This window comes from Nicotiana tomentosiformis, chromosome 10, assembly GCF_000390325.3.
Source record: "Nicotiana tomentosiformis chromosome 10, ASM39032v3, whole genome shotgun sequence".
In the NCBI taxonomy this organism is placed as follows: domain Eukaryota; kingdom Viridiplantae; phylum Streptophyta; class Magnoliopsida; order Solanales; family Solanaceae; genus Nicotiana; species Nicotiana tomentosiformis.
Genome location: NC_090821.1, coordinates 73,695,105 through 73,720,585, shown reverse-complemented (window position 1 = coordinate 73,720,585; position 25,481 = coordinate 73,695,105). Strand labels below are relative to the sequence as shown.

The following is a 25,481-nucleotide window of genomic DNA, read 5'->3' as shown; positions in this document are numbered from 1 at the left end:
CGCAAATGATGTTGGTAGCTTTATATATGCAATGATTTGTACGAGACCTGACATTTCACAAGTTGTTGGAGTTATTAGCAGATATATGCATAATCCAGGAAAGGAGCATTGGCAAGCTGTGAAATGGATTCTACGGTATATTCATAGTATTGTAGATGTTGGGTTAGTTTTTGAACATGAAGGCAATCGGTCTGTAGTTGGATATTGTGACTCGGATTTTACGGGTGATCTGGACAAACGAAGGTCAACTACTAATTATGTGTTTACTTTTGCAAATACACCAGTTAGTTGGAAGTCTACTTTGCAGTCAACAGTTGTTTTGTCTACAAAAAAGGCAAAGTACATGGCTATTACAGAGGTTATGAAGGAGGCAATTTGGCTTCAGGGGTTGCTAAAGGAGCTTGATATTGAACAAAAAAATATTACAATTTTTTGTGATAGTCAAAGTGTTATTCAATTAGCGAAGAACCAAGTTTATCATGTAAGGACGAAGCACATTGATGTTCGGTATCATTTCATACGAGAAATCATAGAAGAAGGTGGAGTCACGATAAAGAAAATTCATACTACGGAGAACTCTGCTGATATGCGGTCAAGTTTCAACATTGTTTAGATTTGATCAACATTGTTGAACACTAAAGATTGAAGATGAAGACACAACCAAAATTTGTTATTGAGAGAAAATTGAAGATGTGGAATTTTGCCAAGGTGGAGATTTGTTGAAATTGTCAAAAGTCTCAAATCGGTGGATGACAATTTTGAATAGAAATTTCACCCTATAAAATGAGGCTTAATGTTTAGGATTTAAGTACACCTCTCATTTGCCTTTTTTATGTTCTTAAGACATTTGTATCTTCTCTGTTTAGTATTATTTCACTTATAATTTTAGAGTGGAATAAAATATTGATTGTGTCCGAGGAAGTAGGCAAAATTGGCCGAACCTCGTAAATTCTGGTGTTCTTTTATTGTTGTCTTATTGTCTTGTTTATTATTTAGTGGTTGTCATAATTTTTTGTATAGTAGTTGTGACTCACTCTCACTATATATATTTGGCTTCCGCAACATGGGGAGGGTAGTGTGTACGCAGACCTTACCCCTACCATGAGGTAGAGAGGCTGTTTCCAATAGACCCTCGGTATCTTTCTCATCCAATAACTCTCCATCTTGTTTTTGGAATGACTCGAACTCACAACCTCTTGGTTGGAAATTGTGTATTGGATGCTGAAGATTAATCAGTTATTTGCAATAATATGTGAATCTTTCTTTGTGCAATGTTGTACCAAATACTATTTTATTCTTTACTTTCTTTACATGTTGCGCAATCGGAGCAACGAAAAGTGTCGATCACCACTACCATCACCCGAAGTCCATTAGCACTGCATTATCTTCAAATCGCTGCATTTAAATTGCAGCCAGATGATAAAAATCGTCTGAACAACTTCTACTTCTTTTTTTTAGTATTTGCTTCATTGGATGTAAATCAGGTATAAAATGATATATTTGTCCCTCGACTCGAAACATATATATACCATTGTAATATGGTCAATATTTTGACTAACGGAGTCCATCTCACATAAGCATAAATATATTTATAAAGTGTAGATTTTATTGGTTATATTATTTGGAACCCAAAAATATTGCATTATGTGGTGGATATCATTTGCACAAGTTGTATCTCTTCTTTTATACATAAGAGACCAAAACTTTTTTGCATATAAAGGGAAGGTCATTAGTTCATTTTAAACATACCAACAAGACTTGAGTCTTCATTTCTTGTTTCTTCCTTTTCTTCCTTTATTAAGAGTGTTTTGTATGAGAGTTAAGTGTTGAGAAGCACCTGTGTGAACCCTTTCTTTGGAGTGATCTTGTGAGGTTATTCTCTTAGGGTATTTGAGATTAATTAGAGTATTTACTCTAATTTTGTACTCTTATTGATATAGTGATATTGCTCCCCTCTGCTTGTGGACATAGGTCACATTGATCGAACCACGTTAAATTGATGTCTTCTTTATCTACTTTAATTGTCGTTATTATCAACTTGCATTGTCTTTGTTATTGTCATTATACCGTTATTTGACTAAATTACGCACTACCTGGGTTCTAGATCCTAACAACCATGATATCTTCTCCCTAAATCTTTGTCACTGGTTACACCAAATGAGGTAAAACAAACATATTGCTGTATGTTCTAATTTAGGTTCGGAAGTGTTTAGCTTCTTCAGTGTTGCCTGTATACAAATCTAATAATTCATTAGGCAGGAACAGCAAGGTTTTCGCAGAATTGACCCAGAAAATACAAATTCATGTGCAGTGAATTTTCTTTCATTCTACACAGTCTTCTCAATTTTAAGGTGTCAAAGTTTCGGTGGTCCTTTTCCCATTTGAAATAATTTCTTTCCATGTTTTATAGGTGAGAATATATATGTAATATAAGCGTAAAAGATATCTTCAGCATCCTCTAATAGATAACAAAAGATTTGTTCTATTTGTGGACATATAGTTATCTTAAAATCGACTTCAATGTCACATACAGAATCTAAGATCATCCAATTCACTAAATTCACCTAACAAAAATCCATAATTATCAACAATTGGAACCCCTAATTTCGATGAAAAATAAACTTCTTTTTCTTCTGAAATTTGTACCCACTGCCCCATCAACAATTCTTCATCACTGTTATTCCCAATTTCTTGTTCTTCCCCTGCACTAGAATTGCTTCTTTCTTCGACCCCATTTGATTTATTACTAGAACAAGTTTCTTCTTCAGAATTTTCAGACTTCTTGCTCTTCTTTGCATTTTTGGCCATCACTTTTTTGTCAAATTCAAGCTTCTTAGACTTGTAAACTTCATAAGCTTCTTCAGCAGTAATAAAAGTACCCAACCAAATTATTTTCTTGTTAAATGGGTGTTTAATCTCAGCACAAAATTTCCCATTTTTTCTACTTCTAACCCCAGGGAACAATGACTTCTTTGGTGTTCTTTTTTGTGATTTCATGATCAAAGGTTGAAAAGAAAAGGGTGATTTTCAGTAAAACCGAAGTATTAAATTTTTAAAATGAGAAGACAGTATAGATTGTGATTTTTGTGGATATATACTAGTACGTGGAGAACTGAGAACAATTAGTGCAATTTTCCTTTTAGGAAATTTCATATTTGGAAAGAATTTGATAAAACAAAATCCTATAAAGAAAATGAATAATAGGAAGTGTTTAATAGTTCTTGGAAACAATTAAGGCAATTTTCTTATTAGGAAATCTCATATTTGGAAAGAAATTGATAAAACCAAGTCCTGTAAAGAAAAGGAATTGATTAAGATTCTCCGCGTAAGTATTTATTAGTCCCTCTTATTGATAGTTTTTCTCCCGTAGTCCCTCTATTATAAATATGTACTTATTTATTATTTAATTGAAGAATTATCCAAATAGTCGTCAATCCAACTGTTTAAACTAAAAATTGTCTCGTAATATATATTGTATAATATATGTATAATCTATATGTCATATGTGTATAATTGTATATAAACAATACATATTTTATGTATACCGATTAGAAAAAATAAATAGTGAATTTGATTGGCTATTCGCATAAAAATTCCTATTTAATTTGGCATAGAACTATATACTTTCTTTTATGTTAATATTCAACGTCCCGATTTGGTAGAATAACCAAATTTAATCCAGTATTAAATGACAACCAATTAACTATAACGTGTCTGTCTTTATCTCGTATGTGCCATATTTGGGGCTTTGGGCAAGAAACAACTAATTTTGTTCCCAATATAATAATAGAACAAATATAGAATATATTGTGGATATATAGCAATACTTGCGAATGCACATTTACTTTAGGAAATCTCATATTTGGAAAGAATTTGACAAAACAAGTCCTATGAAGAAAAGGAACATGTTGTGCTGAAATGGCAAAAATAACGGACCTTATTTGGATTTAGATTTTATGTGTTAAGTATTTGGGCTAAGTGCACCGGTAGCTACTTTTAAGCCCGCTCTTTAAAATATATCCATAATTTATAATATATTTAAAGATTAGTCAATTTACACAAACTTCACGATAAGTATCTTGAATTTGAAAATCATGACTTAGTGTCCTAAATTTTTGAGGTGCTAATTTAAAATTCAGGACATAAGATTCGAATTTCTTGACACAATTTTCAAACTTTAGGACACGATATCCTGAAGTTTGAATTTCGAGGTTTAAACTTCAGGACGTCGTGTCCTGAAGTTTGAGCGAATTGACTAATCTTTAAATACATCGTAACATGTGGATATAATTTAAACGACAGGTTTAAAAGTGGCTACCTGGTGTCATTTCCACTAAGTATTTATTGAGAAATTACAGTGTTAGATCCCCTTTTATAAATATGCTATTTATTATGTCATTTAGGTTGAATATTAAATCGCCAAATTTGGTAGGATTGCCAAATTTAGTCCAAATTACGTGACACCAATTGCCTCTAAAGTGTCTGTCTTTTTTCTCATGAGTTTAAGTTTTATTCGCTAATTGTATAAAAGAAAATAAGGACTCAAATCATTGATGGTAGGCTATAATTGCGTATTTTGGTCACTAATTGCACTCTAATTCACTGCACTTTATTAGTATTTGAGCTTTAAATGGTATTGTTTTGCACTGAGTGTGTGTTTTATGCCTTGTAGGAGCTATTCCGAGTTACGACGAGGTTGTGGAGCTAAATCAAGCTATTTTGGAGCTTTGAAGTGTGAGTAAAAGCCCAAGGATTAAGTTGGGATCGTGTTCGGGGAGCAACAGACAATAGTGCACTTAACGGGAGAATCGAAGAGTTGAGCATGAGGCTCACCCAGATGCGCGACCGCACATGAGACCCCTCTAGCACGCACTTGTGCGCGCAAGTAAAGCAGTACACTGCCAGAGGTGCGCGTCCATATGCGCGATCACACCTCCGGGTGCGCGACCGCGCACGTCCTTTTCAAAGGCGACTCCTTCTGACCTATTTGAAGCCTAGCTTGTCTAAAAAGAGGGTATTTCGGATTTTAGAGAATATTTGGGGAGAGAAGAAGGAAAGGAAACGACGAAGATTGAAAATACTCCATCCAATTCATTCAATACGGAAGTTTGCTTGATTTTGGGGAATTGTAATGTCTTCTTATTCTTCTAATACTCTTGTGATGAGTAACTTCTCAACTATGGATTAATCTTTCTTAGGGTTATTGACGGATATTGTGACTTGACTAATATTTTGGATTTTACTTCCTGTTAATTGCAAGAATTCGTTGAATGAGTTATTAATTGAATTGCAAGGCCAATTGTGGTTTTGCTTTAATCGAAAGAGAAGTGTTGCTGCAATTCACGTTGTGTTATCTTATTTGGGTTAATTTTACGCCTCTCTTAGGTAATCGAAAGAGCTTAGAGAGTTATTAATTGGCCAAATTTAGAAGAATAGTCGAGAGACATTCTTTGAATGATTATTCATTCACTGTATTAGTGCATATATTCATAGGACCTATTATTAGGTTGGTTAACGGAACTCTCATTCATTCAGAAGAAGAATTTGAACCCGTAGGATAGCCTAATCATCTGTTGAAATAGAAAGAGTCAATAGAAGTTAAGAGTGAACTTAACACAGAATTACCCGGAATAATAGTTGATCACATATCTTGTCACAACCCTTACTTCTCCCTTTAATATTCATTTGTTTCTACTTAGCCATTAAATTTTCATTATTTTCTCATAATCGATAATCTTAGTTTCTTTTATTATTAGTTGATAAGAACACAAACAAAAGGTTATTTTTCTCGATAGTGTTAAGTTAAAAATTTATTAGAATATTATTTAACCCAATCCCTGTGGAGACAAACTAATATTATACTCTCTTTGACTAGCGAGCCTAAGTTTTATATACTAATTTTGCACTCGTCAAATTTTGGCGTCGTTGCCGGGGATTGGCGATTAATAGTGTTTGAATTAATTTTCGGTGCTAATTCAGGAGTTATTTTATTTTATTTTCTTTTTTTACGCTCCTCTTATATGTGTACAGGCAACATATTAAGTTATGTGGTGTATGACTCGATCCTCTTCCAAGGAATTTGTGCCATTTGATCCAGAATTAGACAAGCACCTGCGGTAGTTGAGAAGGGAGAAAGGATCGAGCGAATTGCTGTTGGGTCAGCCTTCCACTTAGAATACAATGGTGAACAACTAAGAGGAGGTGAACCTAGCTGCGAGAGAGGCAGCTCAGCGACAGGAAACACGGTTAGCAGCTGAAGCAGCCCGTAGAGTTGTGGATGAAAAAGTCGATGGGGATAGAAGGTTCAATCTCAACCGAATTGTGATCAAAGATGAACTTGAAAATGCAGCCCCTAGGCCTGGAAGGTCGCTAGGAGATTATTACAGACCGGTGTACAACCAACAACAGTCTAGCGTGAGCCCCCCATTGATGGCAATAATTTTAAACTCAAATAGGGAGTCATCCAGACCATTCAGAACAATTGCATATTCAGAGGGAAACCTAATGAAGATCCCAACAACCATCTGATGGACTTCGACGAAATTATGAACACATTCCGCTACAATGAAGTATCACATAATGCCATCTACCTTAGAGCATTCCCGTTCTTACTTAAGGATGATGCAAAGCAGTGGTTGAGAAGTCTGCCCATAGGTTCAATCCATACGTGATAGGAGATGACTACCAAGTTCTTAGAAAACTATTTCTCTGCGTCTAAGACTGGACGGATGAGGAAAGAGATTCACAATTTCAACCAAGGTGAAAGAGAAACAGATTTTGAGGTGTGGGAAAGATTTAAGGAGCTATTGCGGAGGTTCCCTCATGACGGAATGGAGCAATGGATGCAACTCCAGGACTTCTGGGACGGGTTAAACCCGTCATCAAGGAGATTGCTGAATAGTGCAGTTGCATGTCCTTTGATGAAGAAAACTCCTGAAGAGATTGTCACTCTTCTGAATGAACTATCTGAAGACATAGAACAATGGTCCACTGACTAAGGGGATCGAAGAAGATCAGCAGGGGTGCACCAAGTAGAATCATCGGTAGCAATACAGGCTCAAATTGCAGTTATGGCTAAGGACATCATGCAACTTACGATAGCTTAGGTGCAAAATCAACCACAGGTGGGATGTTACATCTGTGGATTTGGACACCCTACACATGAGTGTCAAGCTACAGTAGAGGAAGTCAACGTTGTGGGGAACTTTAATATAGAAAACTACCAATGTGGGAACAACTATAGTGCTATGGATCAAAGACATCCAGATTTTTCGTGAAGTTCACCTAATGGGAGCTTGAACTCATTACAACAAAACAATCTCAGACCCTAGGGTCAAGTACCACCAGGTTTTTAGAACCAACAGAAGCAGCAATACCAGCAACCACGGCAAATTCGGTCAAGTATGGAAGATCTCATGAAGGCATTCATCGACAAAACAGATGAAAAATTCGAGAATCAAGACACGGCTATCCAGAATTTAGAAAGACAAATTGCGAATTTGTTGTCTGAGAGGACTCCTGGTACTCTTCCCTCTAACACTGAAAAGAACCCAAAGGAAACAATAAAAGTTGTGTCACTGAGTAGTGTCAAAACATTGACTGACCTAGAGGTGAAAGCTAGACCTGAGGTGGTTAGCAAGCAGATTGAGACACCAGCGGAGAAAGAGAGTGAAGAGCAAAAGAGCCAGAGTAGCGGGGTACAAAAGGAGATTGAAGAAAGTAGACATATGCCAGCTCTACCATTCCCTCAAAAGATGAAGAGGGAGAAACTTGACAAATGTTTTGGGAGATTCCTCGAGATGATCAAGTAATTTTATGTAAACATTCCTTTCACAGAGGTACTCACTCAGATGCCTGCTTATGCCAAGTTATTAAATGAAATCCTGTCTATCAAGAGAAAATTAGAGGAAACAATAGTGGTTAATCTAAACGCCCACTACAGTGCCATCTTGCAAAATAAAATTCCCCAAAAGTGTGGGGACCCAGGAAGCTTCACTATACCATTCTCATTGGGGAGTGAAACATTCGACAAGGCCCTCTGTGATTCTGGTGCGTCTATAAATCTAATGCATCTGTCTGTATTTAGGAAACTGGAAGGTGAGCTTTGAGTGATCAAATAAATACCAGTGTCCCTACAACTTGCTAACCAAACCACCATTCTACCTAAGGGAATCATCAAAGATATTTTAGTGAGGGTGGAAAAGTTTGTGTTCCCCATAGATTTTATTGTGGCGGATATGGAGGAGAACAAGGAGGTGCCTCTAATTCTAGGGAGGCCATTCTTATGTACAGGCGGAGCTATCCTTGATAAGGGGCAGCTTATGCTCAGAGTGGGCAACAAAAAAGTAGTGTTTCAGATGAAGAGGATGATGAAATACCACAATGATGAGGCATCTGCCTACTCGTGTTTCAAGATGGACGTTGTTGGAGAATTAGATGAAAAATACAAGTTCGACAAGCTTGTGGGATATACTCTAGAGAGGTGTATTACTCAGTCTAGCACATTGGAGGATGAAGATACTGAAATAAAGAAAGAGGCAGAAGCTCTTGATACTGAGGATCAAGTGGCTGATGAGGAGGACCTAAAACAAGAGGCTGCTAAGCCTAATGTGGAATTGAAAGCCCTCCCCACTCACTTAAAATGTACTTTTCTTCAAACTAACAATTTTTCTGTGATTATTTCTGCTGACTTGACAAGTACACAATAGCGAAAACTGGTGGAGTTGCTGAAAAAGCACAGGAAGGCCATGGGATAGAGTATAGCTCATATTCAAGGAATCAGTCCAGCCATTTGCATGCACAAAAATCTGTTGGAAGAAAATATCAAGCCAGTGGTGCAGCCCCAGCGCAAGATGAACAAAAAATTGAAGGAGGTAGGCACAAATTTCATTCGGTTGCGCTTACTTTTGAAGGAAAGTGCTGGCTATACATCATTAATAACCGCTTGTTGCCTTCAGGCAACACCACTAAGGTGAATGGTCCCCAGGCTGCTCTGATTTGGTGCATTATCAATGGCCACGCTTTTTATGTGGCTCGGGTCATTCAAGACGAGATGACCATTCATTGTCTTGTGTAGAGGTATGGGTTCTTTTTCCCATCATTAGTCTTTCGGTTATGCCGTGAGGCACGGGTACTGGAAAACAGGTCCATGGATAGGAAAGTCAAGCGCGAACAGAAATTCCAGGCGGATAAAGTTGTAATTGGGAAGGAACCTGCTGCCTGCTAAGGCAGATAGTAAGGAATCTGATGAGCCCGACGAGGTCAATGAGGTGCACGGTGAGGATGTCGTTGCATCTCCACCACATGATTAGGGTGTTGGGGAACCTTCGGACGGCGGATGGGACACAAGAATGAGCGTTTTAGAACAAGAGATAGCGGGGATGCGTACTTTAGTCGATGATTTGGGAGCTCAAGTGAACTCCCTTGCTATACAGAATGCCAAATATGAGAAGAAAATCATGGTATGGCTGCGTGCTCTTGGCTGAGCTTGTCATTTGGACCCTGGCACCGTCTCCGACACAGAATGATTTGATAAGGGGAATTTTCTTCACCTTTGCATTTTTCGTTGTGTGTCATGGGGACATGCCACCATTTAAAGTATGGGGTGGGGAATATTCGTATGTATGTATATGCATTTTCTTTTTGGTAGTTGTAGTTTTATTTTGGTTAGTTGTAGTAGTTAGAGATAGAAAATAATTGGAAAAAAATTAAATTAATTTTTTTTTTAAAGTTTCGATTTTTCCTAATTATGGATATCAGTCGACAATAGGGGTGGGCATTCGGTGTGGTATTTGAAAATTACGGTTTGGTACTTCGATATTCGGCATATCAATTGTGTATACCAAATACCGTACTAAAGTAGTTCGGTACGGTTCGGTACGGTTTCGATATGGTTTCAGTACTGTATCAAGTCTTTGTAAACTAAACAGTGATGAACTACTGAACTCTAATTCATTAGAAAAATTCTAATAACATGATAATGAGCATAGCAACAACAGAATGTGAGCAATTCCTTCTAATAATTTCTAATAGAAATCACTACATGAGCATAGCAACAGAATGTGTCATTTGCTTCTAATAAATTTATAATAGAAATCACATCATTATCTATTTTCTCGAGTGCTTAGTAATTGAATTTTGCATCACAATTAGGCATAGGGAACTTCCAGTGTGTTGCTGAAAGCAATCAGCTAAATTCTAAGAAAGCCTAAACTATCATTTGGTTGGGGTATTGGGCTTAGTCTTAGTGGGCTACTAGCTAGGGGTAAGAACTAATAAGTTGAAATTTTGGGATGGAAATTGATAATTTGGGTTGGGTAGTGAAGGAAGGTGCACTTGTATAATTTGGTATTTGGGTATACCGAAATATCGAAACCTTCATACCGAGGACCGTACCAAAATACCGAAGAATCAAAATCCATATACCGAAATACCGAATAAACCAATACCGAAATACCGAACTAATTCGGTCTAGTTCGGAATTCATTTTTTCAAATTTTATCCCCACCCTAGTCGACAGGTTTCTTGAGGGATTAAAGTCGAAAGAAAAAGACAAAAAGATTTTCTTTTGTAGGTCGTGTATTAATTCCTCCTTGGTTTTTCTTTGTTTCGCAGTTCTTTTTTAAGGGTTTTATTTTAACCGGGTGTAGTTAGTTTTTATTTTTATTAGGAGTAGGAACCTTGAGCTATGATTTGAATGGAAGGCAATATCTCTTTACTCTATTATGCCTTGAGAATAGTGGATGTTTTAGTTATGACGCTTAGGCTCAGTTTTTTACTCTTGTAGAAGTACCTTAAACTGTATGATCTTAACTATGCTTAACTGCTTTGACTAGAGTGTCTTGATAGTCCAATCCGGAGTGAGTTATGTACCATGTGTATGTGAGGTTTTGTATTATTCATTGCATGGCATTTGATGTCTAGAACTTGCTCAGTGTGTTTGCAAAGTGAAATGGTAGTTTTATGCAGTCTTGGAAGTGATATAGGCATTTTTTTGTTAAGTCAGTATATACTATTACCCACCTGATTGTTATGTATCTTAGCTAACCTCTTTTGAGTCTGTAATCTTGTTTCTTTCACAACCACATCACAAGCCCTACCCAATTGTTTGAATTGACCATTTATTGGAACCTTTTACCTCTCGTGGGCACTTGAATTGGTTATGAACTTTGTAAAAGTTAAAGTGTGGGGTGGTTGGTTTGACTTTTGAGTGAAACTAATGAAATAAGGAAAAAGGTGCACTGTATTGAAAAAGTAAGAGCCACTGGAATTGAAAAAAGAAAAGAAAAAATAGTTGTATTGTTGTACAATATATTCGTTGATAGTGGTGACTCTTGATGTAATTGTGCTTAAAGAAGTAGGGAGTTAATACATATTGATGTGAATGTGGAGTTACGGTTGGACATAAGTGTGGGGTTTTGAATGGTTAATTGTATGTATTAAAGTGGTTAGGGAGGTGTAGCAACTATTATATCCAAATATATCATACCCATCCCGCAGCCAAAATTACAACCAATTAAAGTTTTACTTGATCCTTGACTGAATGAGCCCAATTAGTGGAGTAGTACACTACGGTCAAGCCTATGGTACGTCTTTTGTGGCATATGAATGTTAATTCTGAGAGTGAGTGAATTCTTTCTATCTTGAGTTCCTGATTGTTCTTAAATTTTATTATGTGTGGAACTACTCTATATGGTTGTGTGAGGGCACTTGATTCATAAAGGAAAGGTAATGCTTGACCTTTGTGTTATAGTAAGTGAGCGGGTTATAAATAATGAGTGGTGATTTTGAGTCAAATCTTGAGGTTAAGATGTTACGATATTGTACTTAGTATGTTTTAAGGAGTCTTGGTGTGATGGATCATGAGCGTTCTTGAAAAAGTTCGTATTTTATGTTAAGTGTAGTTTGATTGCTCGAGGACGAGCAATGATTTAAGTGTGGGGTGTTGATGGTAGGCTATAATTGCGTATTTTGGTCACTAATTGCACTCTAATTCACTGCACTTTACTAGTGTTTGAGCTCTAAATGGTATTATTTTGCACTGAGTGTGTGGTTTATGCCTTGTAGGAGCTATTCCGAGTTACGATGAGGTTGTGGATCTAATTCGAACTATTTTACAGCTTTAAAGTCTGAGTAAAAGTCCAAGGATTAAGTTGGAATCATGTTCGGGGAACAACGGATAATAGTGCACTTAACGGGAGAAACGAAGACTTGAGCAGGAGGCTCACCCAGATGCGCGACCGCGCATGAGACCCCTCCAGCGCGCACTTGAGCGCGCAAGTAAAGCAGTACACTGCCAGAGGTGCGCGGCCATGTACGCAATCACACCTACGGGTGCGCAGTCCGCACGTCCTCTTCTGAAAACTTTACCCAAGCCTATTTTTGTAATTTCAAAGGCGACTCCTTCTGACCTATATGAAGCCTAGCTCGTCTAAAAAGAGGGTATTTCGGATTTTAGAGAATATTTGGGGATAGAAGAAGGCAAGAAAACGACGGAGACTGAAAATACTCCATCCAATTCATTCAATACGGAAGTTTGCTTGATTTTGGGGAATTGTAATGTCTTCTTGTTTTAATAATACTTTTTGTGGTGAATAACTTCTCCAATATGGAGTAATCTTTCTTAGGGTTATTGACGGATACTGTGACTTGACTAATGTTTTGGGTTTTACTTCCTGTTAATTGCACGAATTCGTTGAATGAGTTATTAATTGAATTGCAAGGCCAATTGTGGTTTTACTTTAATCGAAAGAGAAATGTTGCTGCAATTCCATTGTGTTATCTTGTTTGGGTTGATTTCACGCCTCTCTTAGTTAATCGAAGGAGTTTAGAGAGTTATCAATTGATCCAATTTAGAAGAATAGTCGAGAGACATTCTTTGAAGGATCATTAATTCATTGTATTAGTGCATATGTTCATAGGACATGTTATTAGGTTGGTTAACGAAACTCTCATTCATTCGGAAGAAGAATTTGAACCCGTAGGATAGCCTAATCATTTGTTGAAACCGAAAGAATCAATAGAAGTGAAGAGTGAACTTAACACGGAGTTACCCGCAATAATAGTTGATCACATATCTTGTCATAACCCTTACTTCTCCCCTTGATATTCATTCGTTGCTACTTTGCCATTAAATTTTCATTATTTTCTCACAATCGATAATCTTAGTTTCTTTTATTACAAGTTGATAAGAACATAAACCAAAGGTTATTTTCCTTGATAGTGTTAAGCTAAAGATTTATTAGAACATTATTTAATTTAATCTTTGTGGAGACGATCTAAAACTATATTATCTTTGATTAGCGAACCTAAGTTTTATACACTGATTTTGCACTCGTCAGTTATTTATAAAGTAAATAAATATCAACCGGTAATCATAGAGAATACATTTTGCGTCATGAAAATAATCGTGACTTAGTAATTTATCATCCTATATCCATTTGTTTTTTTTTTCCACTTTATGTTGAATAAAACCATCAAAATCATCCTAATGTGAAAAGAGAAATTGATCAATAACATTTTAACGTGTATTTCAGAGATATGTTTCAAAGTTTGTGATGTACACATGAGTTTGGTGAGATGTTTACATAATCATGATCCATGTGATCCTGTGAAAGTTTAATTTCATAAAAAAAATCAATTCAAGTTTGCCTTTGAGCGTTATAATATTGTTTCCTTGGCCCTTCATAATTAAGTACTATATTATTTTAACTATGAAAGCACCTTATAAGCAGACCCATTATTATATAAGTTAAAATAGTATCTTGGAGCTTTAAATGTTTTTTCTATAAATGTAACCCGATTTTAGAATCAATAAAAATAGAAAGGTATTAATGTTAACGTGAATATACTTTATGATGTTTAATTGTTGTGAATCTCTATGTGCACTAAAATATTAAAATCAAGACTAATTAATATTTATAGTCTACTCCCTCCGTCTCAAATTATTTATCGTGGTTTCTAAAAATAGTTGTCTCAAATTATTTATCATTTTAGAAGTTCAAGAGTAAATTAATATTTTTTCCCTATTCTACCCTTAATATTAAATATTCTTGAAGACTACAAATACCTTAATTATGAGTAAGTATTAAATGAAGTGAGATTATATCTTAAAACATAAATAAGGATAAAACAGTCAAAAATCTTTCCTATTTAATATTTTCTTAAGAGGCGTGTAAAAGTGAATTACGATAAATAATTTGAAATAGAGGAAGTAATAAATTTCCTGATCATCGGATCCCTATAAATCATTTTGCATTTCTATATATTTATATTAGAAAATTTATTAAATAGTTATAAATATTTAATTGTGAATTCAATAACTAAAATGTTTGAACCATAAACTTTCATCCTGATTTCGCCACATGTGTTCAAGAGGCGTTGCATGTTAGTCTTGTTAATTTTAAAGTTTGCACAAGTCCTCTTCTCCCAATATAAGATTCCAATACCTCAATCTAGATTAGGCCTTGCAAGTGGGTCGGTCCAGGATCGCGGGCCAGACGGACCAAACGGCTAAACGGACTAGGACCGTTTGGTCCGGTTTAGCGGGCCTAGTCCGGTCTTGTGGGCCGGTCCTATGATTGGGCCCGTCAAGCCCGGGATCGTTTGGCCCGCCAGGGTCCGGAATCGGACCGGTCCCCTTAGCGGGCCTAGCAGGCCCAATGGCTAATTTAAAAAATAAAATAAAAACGTTGGATTGTAAAAAATAGCCGTTAGGCTGTCAAAAATAGACGTTGGCTATTTATGAAATAGCCATTTAACCCCTCAACTTTGTTTTAATCCCAAACTTTTTATAATTACACTTTTTCCCTATTTTCAACTATAAATACCCCATCATTATTTCATTTTTTCTTACAAAATCATCAATCTATCACAATCTCTCTCTAATTTACTTTTACTATTGCTTACTTTATTGTTACAATTTGTGAAACAATTGTGAAGTTGGTGAATTGAATTCTTCAACGATAAGCAATTTCCAACAAGTTGTTCGTCAATTCGGTAAACTCGTTCCAACTCTTAAGTTTTAATATTATAATTTTGTTTGTTTTATTTACTTTGCTTGATTAATTAAGATGGCTTATTCTTTAAAAACTATGTTTAGTAAAAATAAGGGAAAATCGAAGAGTGGTGAATCTAGTGGCAAATATGTTCCTCCTCCACTTCCCCCGGCTCCACGACCCAAACATGTTACCCGTCCTACACCTCCTATTTTTGATAGCGATAATAGTTTATTACAATTTACCGAGAGTCAATTTTTTCATAATATAGCACCCGGTGAACAATTAAACCATGAATATATGAATGCTCGTTATGGTAATCCAACTATTGATGAAAATGATGATGAAGAAATAGATTTTGATGAAACGCAACCGGATGATGATACACCCACTAGTCTTGCTCCTGAAGTTAACCCAACTAATAATAATCTAGATGATCCCCCATCTGACCCTCCTATTAGTGCCCCTACTTTTTTTAGACAACCTCCTAAACGGGTAGAAACATCTCTTGTTTGGCAATTTTTTACTCAACTAAGAGAAAAAAATAGGGCTAAGTGTAAAACTTGTGGCAAAGAGTTAGTTTTTCAATAGGGGGACGGGAAGTTTGACTAGACACATATTGCTACACCCTCAAGATAAAGCTAGATATTTTCGTATGAAAGCTTTGGCTGAGGGGACAAGTGCACCTAGTCTGGCTGACCTTAGTACCGGGTCAAATTAATTTCAACCGTGAATTAACACTGTTACCGGTGGTATTTTATATTATGATCCAAAAAAAGATCGGGAAGAATTGGCAAAAATGGTCACTGTTATGTGCTTACCCTATAGTTTTCCTTCTAACCCCTACTTTGTGCATTATATTAGAAATATTTTTAATCTTACTTATAAAGGTTTTCCTCGCACAACCGTAAAGAGTGATATTTATAAATATAAACATGAATATGAACAATATTTGCGCTATTTATTTACTCATATAAATTGTCGTCTTGCTATTACAACTGATATTGGTAGAAGTGGTAATGATTGTGATTACCTTACTGTTACCCGTCATTGGATTGATGAGCATTGGATAATGCAAAAGCGCATTATTGCTTATAGAATAATTAATTCACGTCACACATGGAAGTTTATTTCTAGCACGATTGTAGATATTTTTGCATTAGTGATAAAATAATATCAGTTTCAATGGATAATGCTACTAGTAACACAAATATTGTAGCATTGCTTACCACGATACTAAGTCCTGTATTTAGTAATATTTTTCATGTTAGATATATTTGTCATATTTACCATTTAATTGTGGGTGATGGCATGCGAATTTTAAATGTTGAAATTGAAAAAGTTAAAATGGCTCTTAATTGGCTTTTTTATTCAAATCGTAGAAGTAGACTTAGAGAATATTTTAAAAGATGCGATGAATTTGGACTAAGAGAAAGAAAGGTTCCTAAACCTTGTCCAACTAGATGGAATTACATGTATGAAAGTTTAGTTATTGCATATGAATATAGAAACCCCATAAACTCAACGTTTAATGCTCATGTAAGTGATGATGATGAGCACCTTACAAATGCTGATTGGGCTAATGTTAAAATGCTTGTAGATTTTTTAGAAAAATTTCATATTGCTACAAATGAATTTTCTGGGCAATATTATCTTACTATTTCTAACTGTTTAGTTTATATTGCAGAACTTGCAAATTTGTTTGATCATTTTTCAGACGGTGGAGAAATTTATCAACTTGCTATTGATTCCATGAGAAAAAAGTTTAAAAAATATTTTTTCTCTATTCCCCCTATTTATGGTATTGCTGCATTGTTAAATCCTACTATGAAATTAGGAGGTCCTCAATTTTGGTATGAAACTGTTTATAATGGCTTAGCACTTGAAGATGAGGAGTTGTCTAAACTTCCGAACGCAATAGCCTCAATTAAAATAAATGTTCAAACTATTTATAATACTTATCAAGTTGCATTAGATCATGCTAGACCAAATGTTCCAACTCTTTCTTCTTCTAGTTCTCAATCATCTAAAAGAACTGCGGGAGTAAGAGCACTTAGTGTTTGGGCAGGGTCCAGGGGTTCTCAAGGTTCTAGTACTAGTGATTTTTCATAACTAAATGAGCTTGAAGTTTATTTGTCACAGGGAATTGAGGAAGTGAATCCCGACGGCTCCTTTAATATTTTGGAATGGTGGAAGGACAAAGAAAAATACTTTCCGATTCTTTTAAGGATGGCCCTAGATATTTTAACTATTCAAGCTTCAACAGTGGTATCAGAGAGCGCTTTCAGTCAAGCAAGACTTCAACTCGGTGATTATAAAGCGTTTATGAGGGAGAGCTTGGAAAAATCAGTACTTTTCAGAGATTGGATCCGTTCGGAAAGAAGAAATTTTGGACTTGCTGAATCACAACCAGAGGTAGACGAAGCTTATGAAGAAATGCTAGCTGAACTTGCGGAGGATGATGCTTCGCCTGGAAGTGGTGATGAGCAAGCTTCATTTCCGCCACCACCAACGGAAATTCCTCCGAACCTTGAAGGATTTATGAAATTTGTAAGAGATACCATGTAAATTAATATGTAACTTGTATTTTGGCACATCTTGATTAGTTTCTTTTTCTTCTCAATGGTGGTATTAGCACCTTGTTGTGCTCATTCCATAGAGGGGAGGAAGACTAAGAAAGATATTGCCATGATTTTTAATGCTATAATAAAAATATAACGCATTGATTTGAATATCTCTTTACAATATTTTTGTTCTTTTATATCTTAAGCTATACATATAGTATAATATAGTATAGTATACATATATATATATATATATATATATATATATAAGCTTATATATATACTATACTATAGTCCATACTATATATACATCTCATAAGATATATAAACTATATTCGATATACTATATATACATCTTAAGATATACTATATATACTATACTACATATACATCTTAAGATATACTATATATACTATACTATATATACATCTTAAGATATACTATATATACATAGTATACTAGATATACTATATATATGTAGTAGATATATATGTATATATAGTATATCTTAAGATGTATATATAGTATATAAATCGAATATAGCTTATATATAGTAAGATGTATATATATTATAGTATAGTTTAGTATACATATAAGCTTATATATATACTATACTATAGTCTATACTATATATACATCTCATAAGATATATAAACTATATTCGATATACTATAAATACATCTTAAGGTATACAATATATACTATATTATATATACATATTAAGATATACTATATATACATCTTATGATATACTATATATACTATACTACATATACATCTTAAGATATACTATATATACTATACTACATATACATCTTAAGATATACTAAGTATACTAGATATACTAGATATATATAGTAGATATACATGTATATATAGTATATCTTAAGATGTATATATAGTATATAAATCGAATATAGCTTATATATAGTAAGATGTATATATATAATAGTATAGTTTAGTATACATATAAGCTTATATATATACTATACTATAGTCCATACTATATATACATCTCATAAGATATATAAACTATATTCGATATACTATATATACATCTTAAGATATACTATATATACTATACTACATATACATCTTAAGATATACTATATATACTATACTATATATACATCTTAAGATATACTATATATACATAGTATACTAGATATACTATATATATGTAGTAGATATATATGTATATATAGTATATCTTAAGATGTATATATAGTATATAAATCGAATATAGCTTATATATAGTAAGATGTATATATATTATAGTATATCTTAAGTTGTATATATAGTATATATACTATACTATACTAAAATATATATACATCTTACTATATATATGTATATATAGTATATAAATCGAATATAGCTTATATATCTTAAGATGTATATATAGTATATAAATCGAATATAGCTTATATATCTTTATTACTATTTTTCTCTCTAGTATATATGTATAAGCTTATATATATATATATATATATATATATATATATATATGTATATATAGTATAGTATATCGAATATACTATGTATATATAGTATAGTGTGTATATAACTATATATATATATATATATATCTATATATATATATATATATATATCTTAAAATGTATATATACACTATAATATACTATATATACTATAATATATATACATAGTTTATAAGTCATATTCGATAGTATACATCTTAAGATATACTATATATACATCTTACTATATATATATATATATATAGCTTATATATCTTAAGATGTATATATAGTATATTTTAAGATGTATACTATGTATATATAATATAGTATATATATATTTTAAGATGTATATATAGTATATAAATCGAATATAGCTTATATATCTTTATTACTATTTTTTTCTCTAACTTCTATAAAAAACAATTAAAAAGAGAAAGTTTCTGTTGGGCCCGTTTAGGCCCGTTTGGGCCCGGAACCGGCCCACTAAAACCGGGTCCGTTAGTTCGTGGTCCCGGTCCCGAGCCGGTTCCAGCAATAAGCCCGCGATGTCTCGGACCATTTAGGACCGGACCGCATAGGACCGGCCCACTTGGGATCGTGCCCGAGAAGCCCACTTAGGATCGGGCCCAAGAAGCCCACTTAGGACCGGGCCAGGCCCACTTACCACCCCTAATCTAGATAATGGATTTCTAATACAAAAATTACTCGTCACACCAACCAGCAACAAGTGCACTAACTGGTTTTATTTAATTTAGAACTTTTAAGTGCTAGAACAAATACTGATTGGATATAATTACATTCTCATTGAACTTAAAATAATATGGAAGTGTTTAATTTATAATTGTATAGGGTAAAACATGTTATGCTATGTGGCCGCCCAAAAGAGAGACATGCGGAAACTAAAACGGGGATAACCAAAATCGAAGGCAACGGTCCTGTCTGTCACCGGAAAGAATAATGTTCATAAGGATGCAATAAATACTCTTCGCCTGGTAACAGTTAATGGAGAATATTCTAAAGCATCAAGTGCGTTGCCCATTACAAGGAATTTGACATTTATGCTCACTGTTACATCTTCATCAATGACCCTCATAATTGACATTAAAAAAGGGCACGAACCTAGGACCTCATTTCTTAGACGTAGCTATAAATAGTGAGCTCTGTTATCATTGTAAGGGGACGCATTTTCTGGCAATCCAATACTACAATCTACTCAAAGCTCTTATCAATTTTATCTTTTTATTTTCTGTTCTTGTTACTATTGTGCCCGGAGGCTTCACTGCTAGATTCTTTATTTCTGTCATTTCGTCTTCCTATCAAGGCCAAGTATTATATATTTCTTCAATTATCTTGTTATTTTACGATCGAATTAATTCACTTGTCTATAAACCACATAGAAATTCAACTGTTTCATTTTACGGGTAAACAGTTTGGCGCCCACCGTGTGGCCGAGACAGTTGTGCAATTAAGTTGATCTTTGCCTTTTTCACTAACGTGTTTTGATTATTTTGCCTTAGAAAAAATCATAAGAAATGGCAGATAACAGTGTTAACAACACGCACAATCCCGAGGTTCGAGGGGGTCAACCTCATTTCGAGGACTCAATCAGTGAAACCCATAACGAGGGAATGACGTCACGCCGGTGCATGATAGGCAATATCCTCGACATGTTCGGGAGATGACTCTCGATGATACTGAGGAGGAACATGTCGTTGATGCGGTAAGGGTCCTGCAAGAATAACAAGCGATCATTCTAGGCCACCTCACGCGACAGATAAAGGTTGTGACAGAATTGAAGCAGGTGTTGTCGGGGGCTTCGAATAATATGAATAGACGAGATCTGATTCCTCTCGGCGCTCCCGCGAATCAAACAATGTAGAGGGTCGTCAACAACACCCCGATGGACGAAGTTGGCTCTGACCCCAATAACGAAAATGATCCCTTCAAGAGTGAACTCTTACGGTTTATGAGGAAAGTGAACGCCCGCATGGACCAAATCCCGGGCGCACCATCGGTGCTGAAAGGTCCGGACTCAAAAAAGTATACTCAATTTCCATACAAGCCAAGTGCGTCACCAGAATTAATCCCGAAGCGGTTTAAAATGCCTGATGTGCCAAAGTATGACGGAACTTCAGACCCTCAGGAGCATATTACCACCTATACAACGGTGGTGAAAGGAAATGATTTGGCTCCTCACAAAATTGAATCTATTTTGCTAAAGAAATTTGGAGAAACTCTCACGAGGGGAGCCTTGACATGGTATTCACTATTACCTGAGCATTCCATATACTCTTTTGAGATGCTCGCAAACTCTTTCATCAAGGCTAATGCCGGGGCTAGAAAGGTACAGTACCGAAAGGCTGACATATTCAGGATTGCGTAAGGAGAGTCCGAGTTGCTACGAGAGTTCGTTACCCGATTCCAGAAGGAGAGAATGTTGCTCCCAGCTGTCCCGGATGAATGGGTGGATGAAGCATTCACCAAGGGACTAAATCCAAGAAGTTCATACGCTTCCCAGAAATTAAAAAAAAAAGCATGCTTGAGTTTCAAGCAACGACTTAGACGGATGCCCACAATCGGTACGAATCAAAGATAAGGATCGAAGATGATCAGTTTGGCTTTCCATCATCGACAAAAGGATGGGAAAAGAATAGAGAAAAATCAAAAGACAATTTTGACATGGACATACAGTTTTCGAGGGACCGTTTTTTGCCATACAAACGTACCGAAGGCCGCGGCAGAGTCTTCCAGTCAGCGGACAGGTTTGCCATCGATAAAAAGCATAATCGCGATCGGAACAATAGATCATTGCAAGATAAAGAAGCATGAGGGGCGAGGGATCCTTCCTACACCAAGCTGTCAGAATACAATTTTAACGTTAGTGTAATGGAGTTGGTGTCAGCCATGAGAAACATCAAAGAAGAACGGTTCTTGAAACCAATGAGATCTAATCCCAGCCAGAGGGATCCCAACTGGTGGTGTGAATACCTCGGGACGAATGGCCACCGGACAAGGGACTGTCGACATCTCCGAGAAGAAATGGCACGAGGTCACCTTTCTAGCAGCAAAAAAGACAAAAGTATCAATAACCCATAGTAAAAGGCTCCGGGAAGTCGCCGAAGATGATATCACTTTAACGGAGGAGGATGCAGACGAATTATTTCTGCCACACAATGATGCACCGATAATTTCTTTAAATGTTCTAGATTTTAATATTAAACGTGTTCTAGGGGATTCATGAAGTTCGGACAATATCATACAATAGAGTATTGGAGCAAGCTAAACTCACCAGAAGCATCATTCCGGCCACAAAACTCCTCGCCGGATTCAACCTCACGAGCGTGACAACTCGATGAGAGATTTTGTTACCCACACATGCCGAAAGAATAATGAAAACAACTCTTTTCGAAGTGGTATATGGTGATATGGGATATAACATTATTCTGGGAAGGTCGTGGTTGCACGAAATGAAATTTGTACCATCGACGTATCATCAATTGGTGAAGTTTCCAACGCCCGAAAGAGTTAAGCAGATAAGAGGTGACCAACCGGCGGCAAGGGAGATGAATACAATTTCGATCTCCAGTAGCAAAGGAAAGGAACACGCGACATAGCAATCACAAGAACCGGCGCCCGCTCCCGAACTAGATAAAGTCATCCCGGGGGCAGAAACGTCGGAATTTTATCAAGTGTCGAGATATTTCCAAGTTCTAGAAGAGACGGATGCAACAAAATCCACAACAGAAGAACTTGAGCAAGTTGCGTTGTTCGAAGAATTCTTAGAAAGGAAACTCCACTTGGGGACATGACTGCATCCCGAGATCATGTCTGCTTTATTAAATTTCTTAAATATAATACTGATTGTCTTGCATGGTCGCATGTAGATATAACAGGTATCCCGATGGAGGTAGTCGTACATAAGTTTAAGTTTGGATCGTAACGTACCTCCGGTAAGACAAAAGAAACGCCCTATTGCCGAAGTCAGGAATACATTCGTCAAGGAAGAGGTAACTCGCTTACTTAATATCGGTTTGATCTGAGAGGTAAAGTATCCAGACTGGCTAGCTAATGTAGTAGTAGTTCCTAAGAAAAACAATAAATTTTGCATGTGTATAGATTATAAAGATTTGAATAAAGTGTGCCCGAAAGACTCGTTCCCACTACCAAACATCGATCAAATGATTGATGCTACGGCCGACCACGAGTTAATGAGTTTCCTTGATGGTTATTCCAGGTACAATCACATTAAGATGAACCCGGAGGATCAAGAAAAGATTTCATTTTTAACGAATTTAGGTACATATTGCTATAATGTGATACCCTTCTGGTTGAAAAACGTCGGAGCCACTTATCAACGGCTCGTGAATAAGATGTTTGAAAAATAAATAGGAAAAACTATGGAATTTTATATAGACGATATGATCAATAAGTCTTTAAATGCAGGTGATCACCTTAAACATCTCAAGAAACTTTTGACATCTTAAGGAAGCATAATATGAAACTTAACCACGAAAATTCGCGTTCGGGGTCAACTCTAGTAAGTTTCTGGGATTTCTGGTATCTCAAAGGGGAATTGAGGTAAACCCCGATAAGATCAAGGCCATAGAAGACATCCCGGACCAACTGTCAAGCGTGAAAGAACTCTAAAGGCTCACGGGGAGATTGACATCTTTGAGTAGGTTCATTTCTCGGTCATCAGAAAAAATGTCACCGTTTCTTCGCACTGCTCAAAAAGAAAAATAATTTCGAATGAACCCCGGAGTGCCATCAGTCTTTGAGATATTTGAAAAAGTACTTGTCAAGCCCTCCATTGCTTTCAAAACCAAAAGAAGGTGAAACGTTGCTAGTCTACCTCACAGTCTCGCATGTCGCAGTAAGTACAGTTTTAGTCCGTGAGGACGAAGGTACGCAATCTCCCATTTATTACGTTAGTAAAATTTTCACAAGAGTAGAAAATCCCTGCCCCCATTTGGAGAAAATGGCCTTAGCTTTCGTAGTCGTCGTTCGGAAGCTGAGGCCCTACTTCCAATGTCACCCGATAGCCGTGGTGACCACTTTTCCTTTGCGGAGCATCCTTCACAAACCCGAGCTCTCGGGTAGATTGGATAGATAGTCCATCTAAATGAATAAATTTGATATAGAATATAAACCAAGGACTGCAATTAAGTCACAAGTCCTGGCTGACTTTGTGGCCAATTTTAGTCCGGGATTGCTGCCTCTGGCAACCAAAAAGGCAGTAATAGTGTCGGAATCGACATCAGGGGTTTCGACCTTATTTTACGGATGGAGCTTCTAACGTAAAAGGGTCCGGGCTTGGTATAGTATTAATCATGCATTCGAGGGAAACTCTAAGGCAAGCCATTAGAACGATCCCTTTAACTAATAATGAAGAAGAGTATGAGGCTTTGATTGCAGGGCTCGAACTGGCCCGGGGACTTGATTATGAGGTCATCTAAATCAAATGCGACTCACATCTGGTGGTAAATCAGGTCTACGAGATCTTCGAAACCAAAGAGGAGCGCATGCAACAATATATGATAAAGGTCCAGGCTCTGTTGGCACAATTTCGAGAGTGGTCGATTACTCATTTCTCGAGGGAAGATAACGCGGAAGCGGACGCATTAGCTAACCTTAGATCATCGACAAAAATAAAGGGATCGGAGTCCGGGACGGTAGTACAACTGAAGAATTCAGTCCTGAATACAGATATATACTATGAGGTTAATGCAACTAATATTATCTTGTACTGGAGGAATGAAATCATCGATTATATCGAGCATCGAAAGTTTTCCGAAGACTCCAAAGCATCCCGGGAGCTTCGCGCCAAAGAAGCGCGATATAGCTTCAAGAATGGCCAATTGTATCGAAAATCTTTCCAATGCCCGCTGGCCCGATGCTTGGGGGCATCTGAAGCTAACTATGTTATGTGAGAAGTCCACGAAGGCCTATGCGGCAATCATTCGGGCGTAGATTCCTTAGTGCTAAAATTGGTAAGGGTAGGATATTATTGGCCTCACATGGAACAAGATGCCAAAGACTTTGTGAAAGTGTGATAAGTGTCAACGCTACGTACCATCGGTACATCAACAGGCAGAACCATTGCATTTGGTTCTGTCCCCATGGTCGTTCATGAAATGAGAGATGGACATCGTCAGGCCATTACTGCCGGACCTCGAAAAGGTAAGATTTCTTTTGATTTTGACTGACTATTTTTCTAAGTGGATGGAAGCAGGTCCTTATCAGAAGATTGATGAGCGCGAAATGGTGGATTTATTGTGGGAAAATATAATTTGCATGTTTGGAATACCAAAAGGGATGGCATACAATAATGGGCTATAATTTATCGGTGTAAAAATCACAAATTACCTCGAAGATTTAAAAATAAGGAGTATCACATCTTCACCCTACCATCCGAGCGCAAATGGTCAAGCGGAGTA

At 36.2% G+C, this 25,481-nt stretch overlaps 1 protein-coding gene across 1 annotated transcript; it reads right to left on the bottom strand.

Annotated features, from left to right (window-relative positions):
- Positions 1-2,523: 2,523 nt before the first annotated feature.
- Positions 2,524-2,997, bottom strand: LOC104085828 (ethylene-responsive transcription factor ERF118-like). The gene has a single exon (XM_009589946.1). It carries the CDS (start codon positions 2,995-2,997, stop codon positions 2,524-2,526), a length of 474 nt encoding a protein of 157 aa, XP_009588241.1.
- Between the last annotated feature and the right edge of the window lie 22,484 nt (positions 2,998-25,481).

Coding starts and splice junctions, on each gene's coding strand:
- LOC104085828 (XM_009589946.1), bottom strand. CDS start 2,997: ATGAAATCACAAAAAAGAACACCAAAGAAGTCATTGTTCCCTGGGGTT.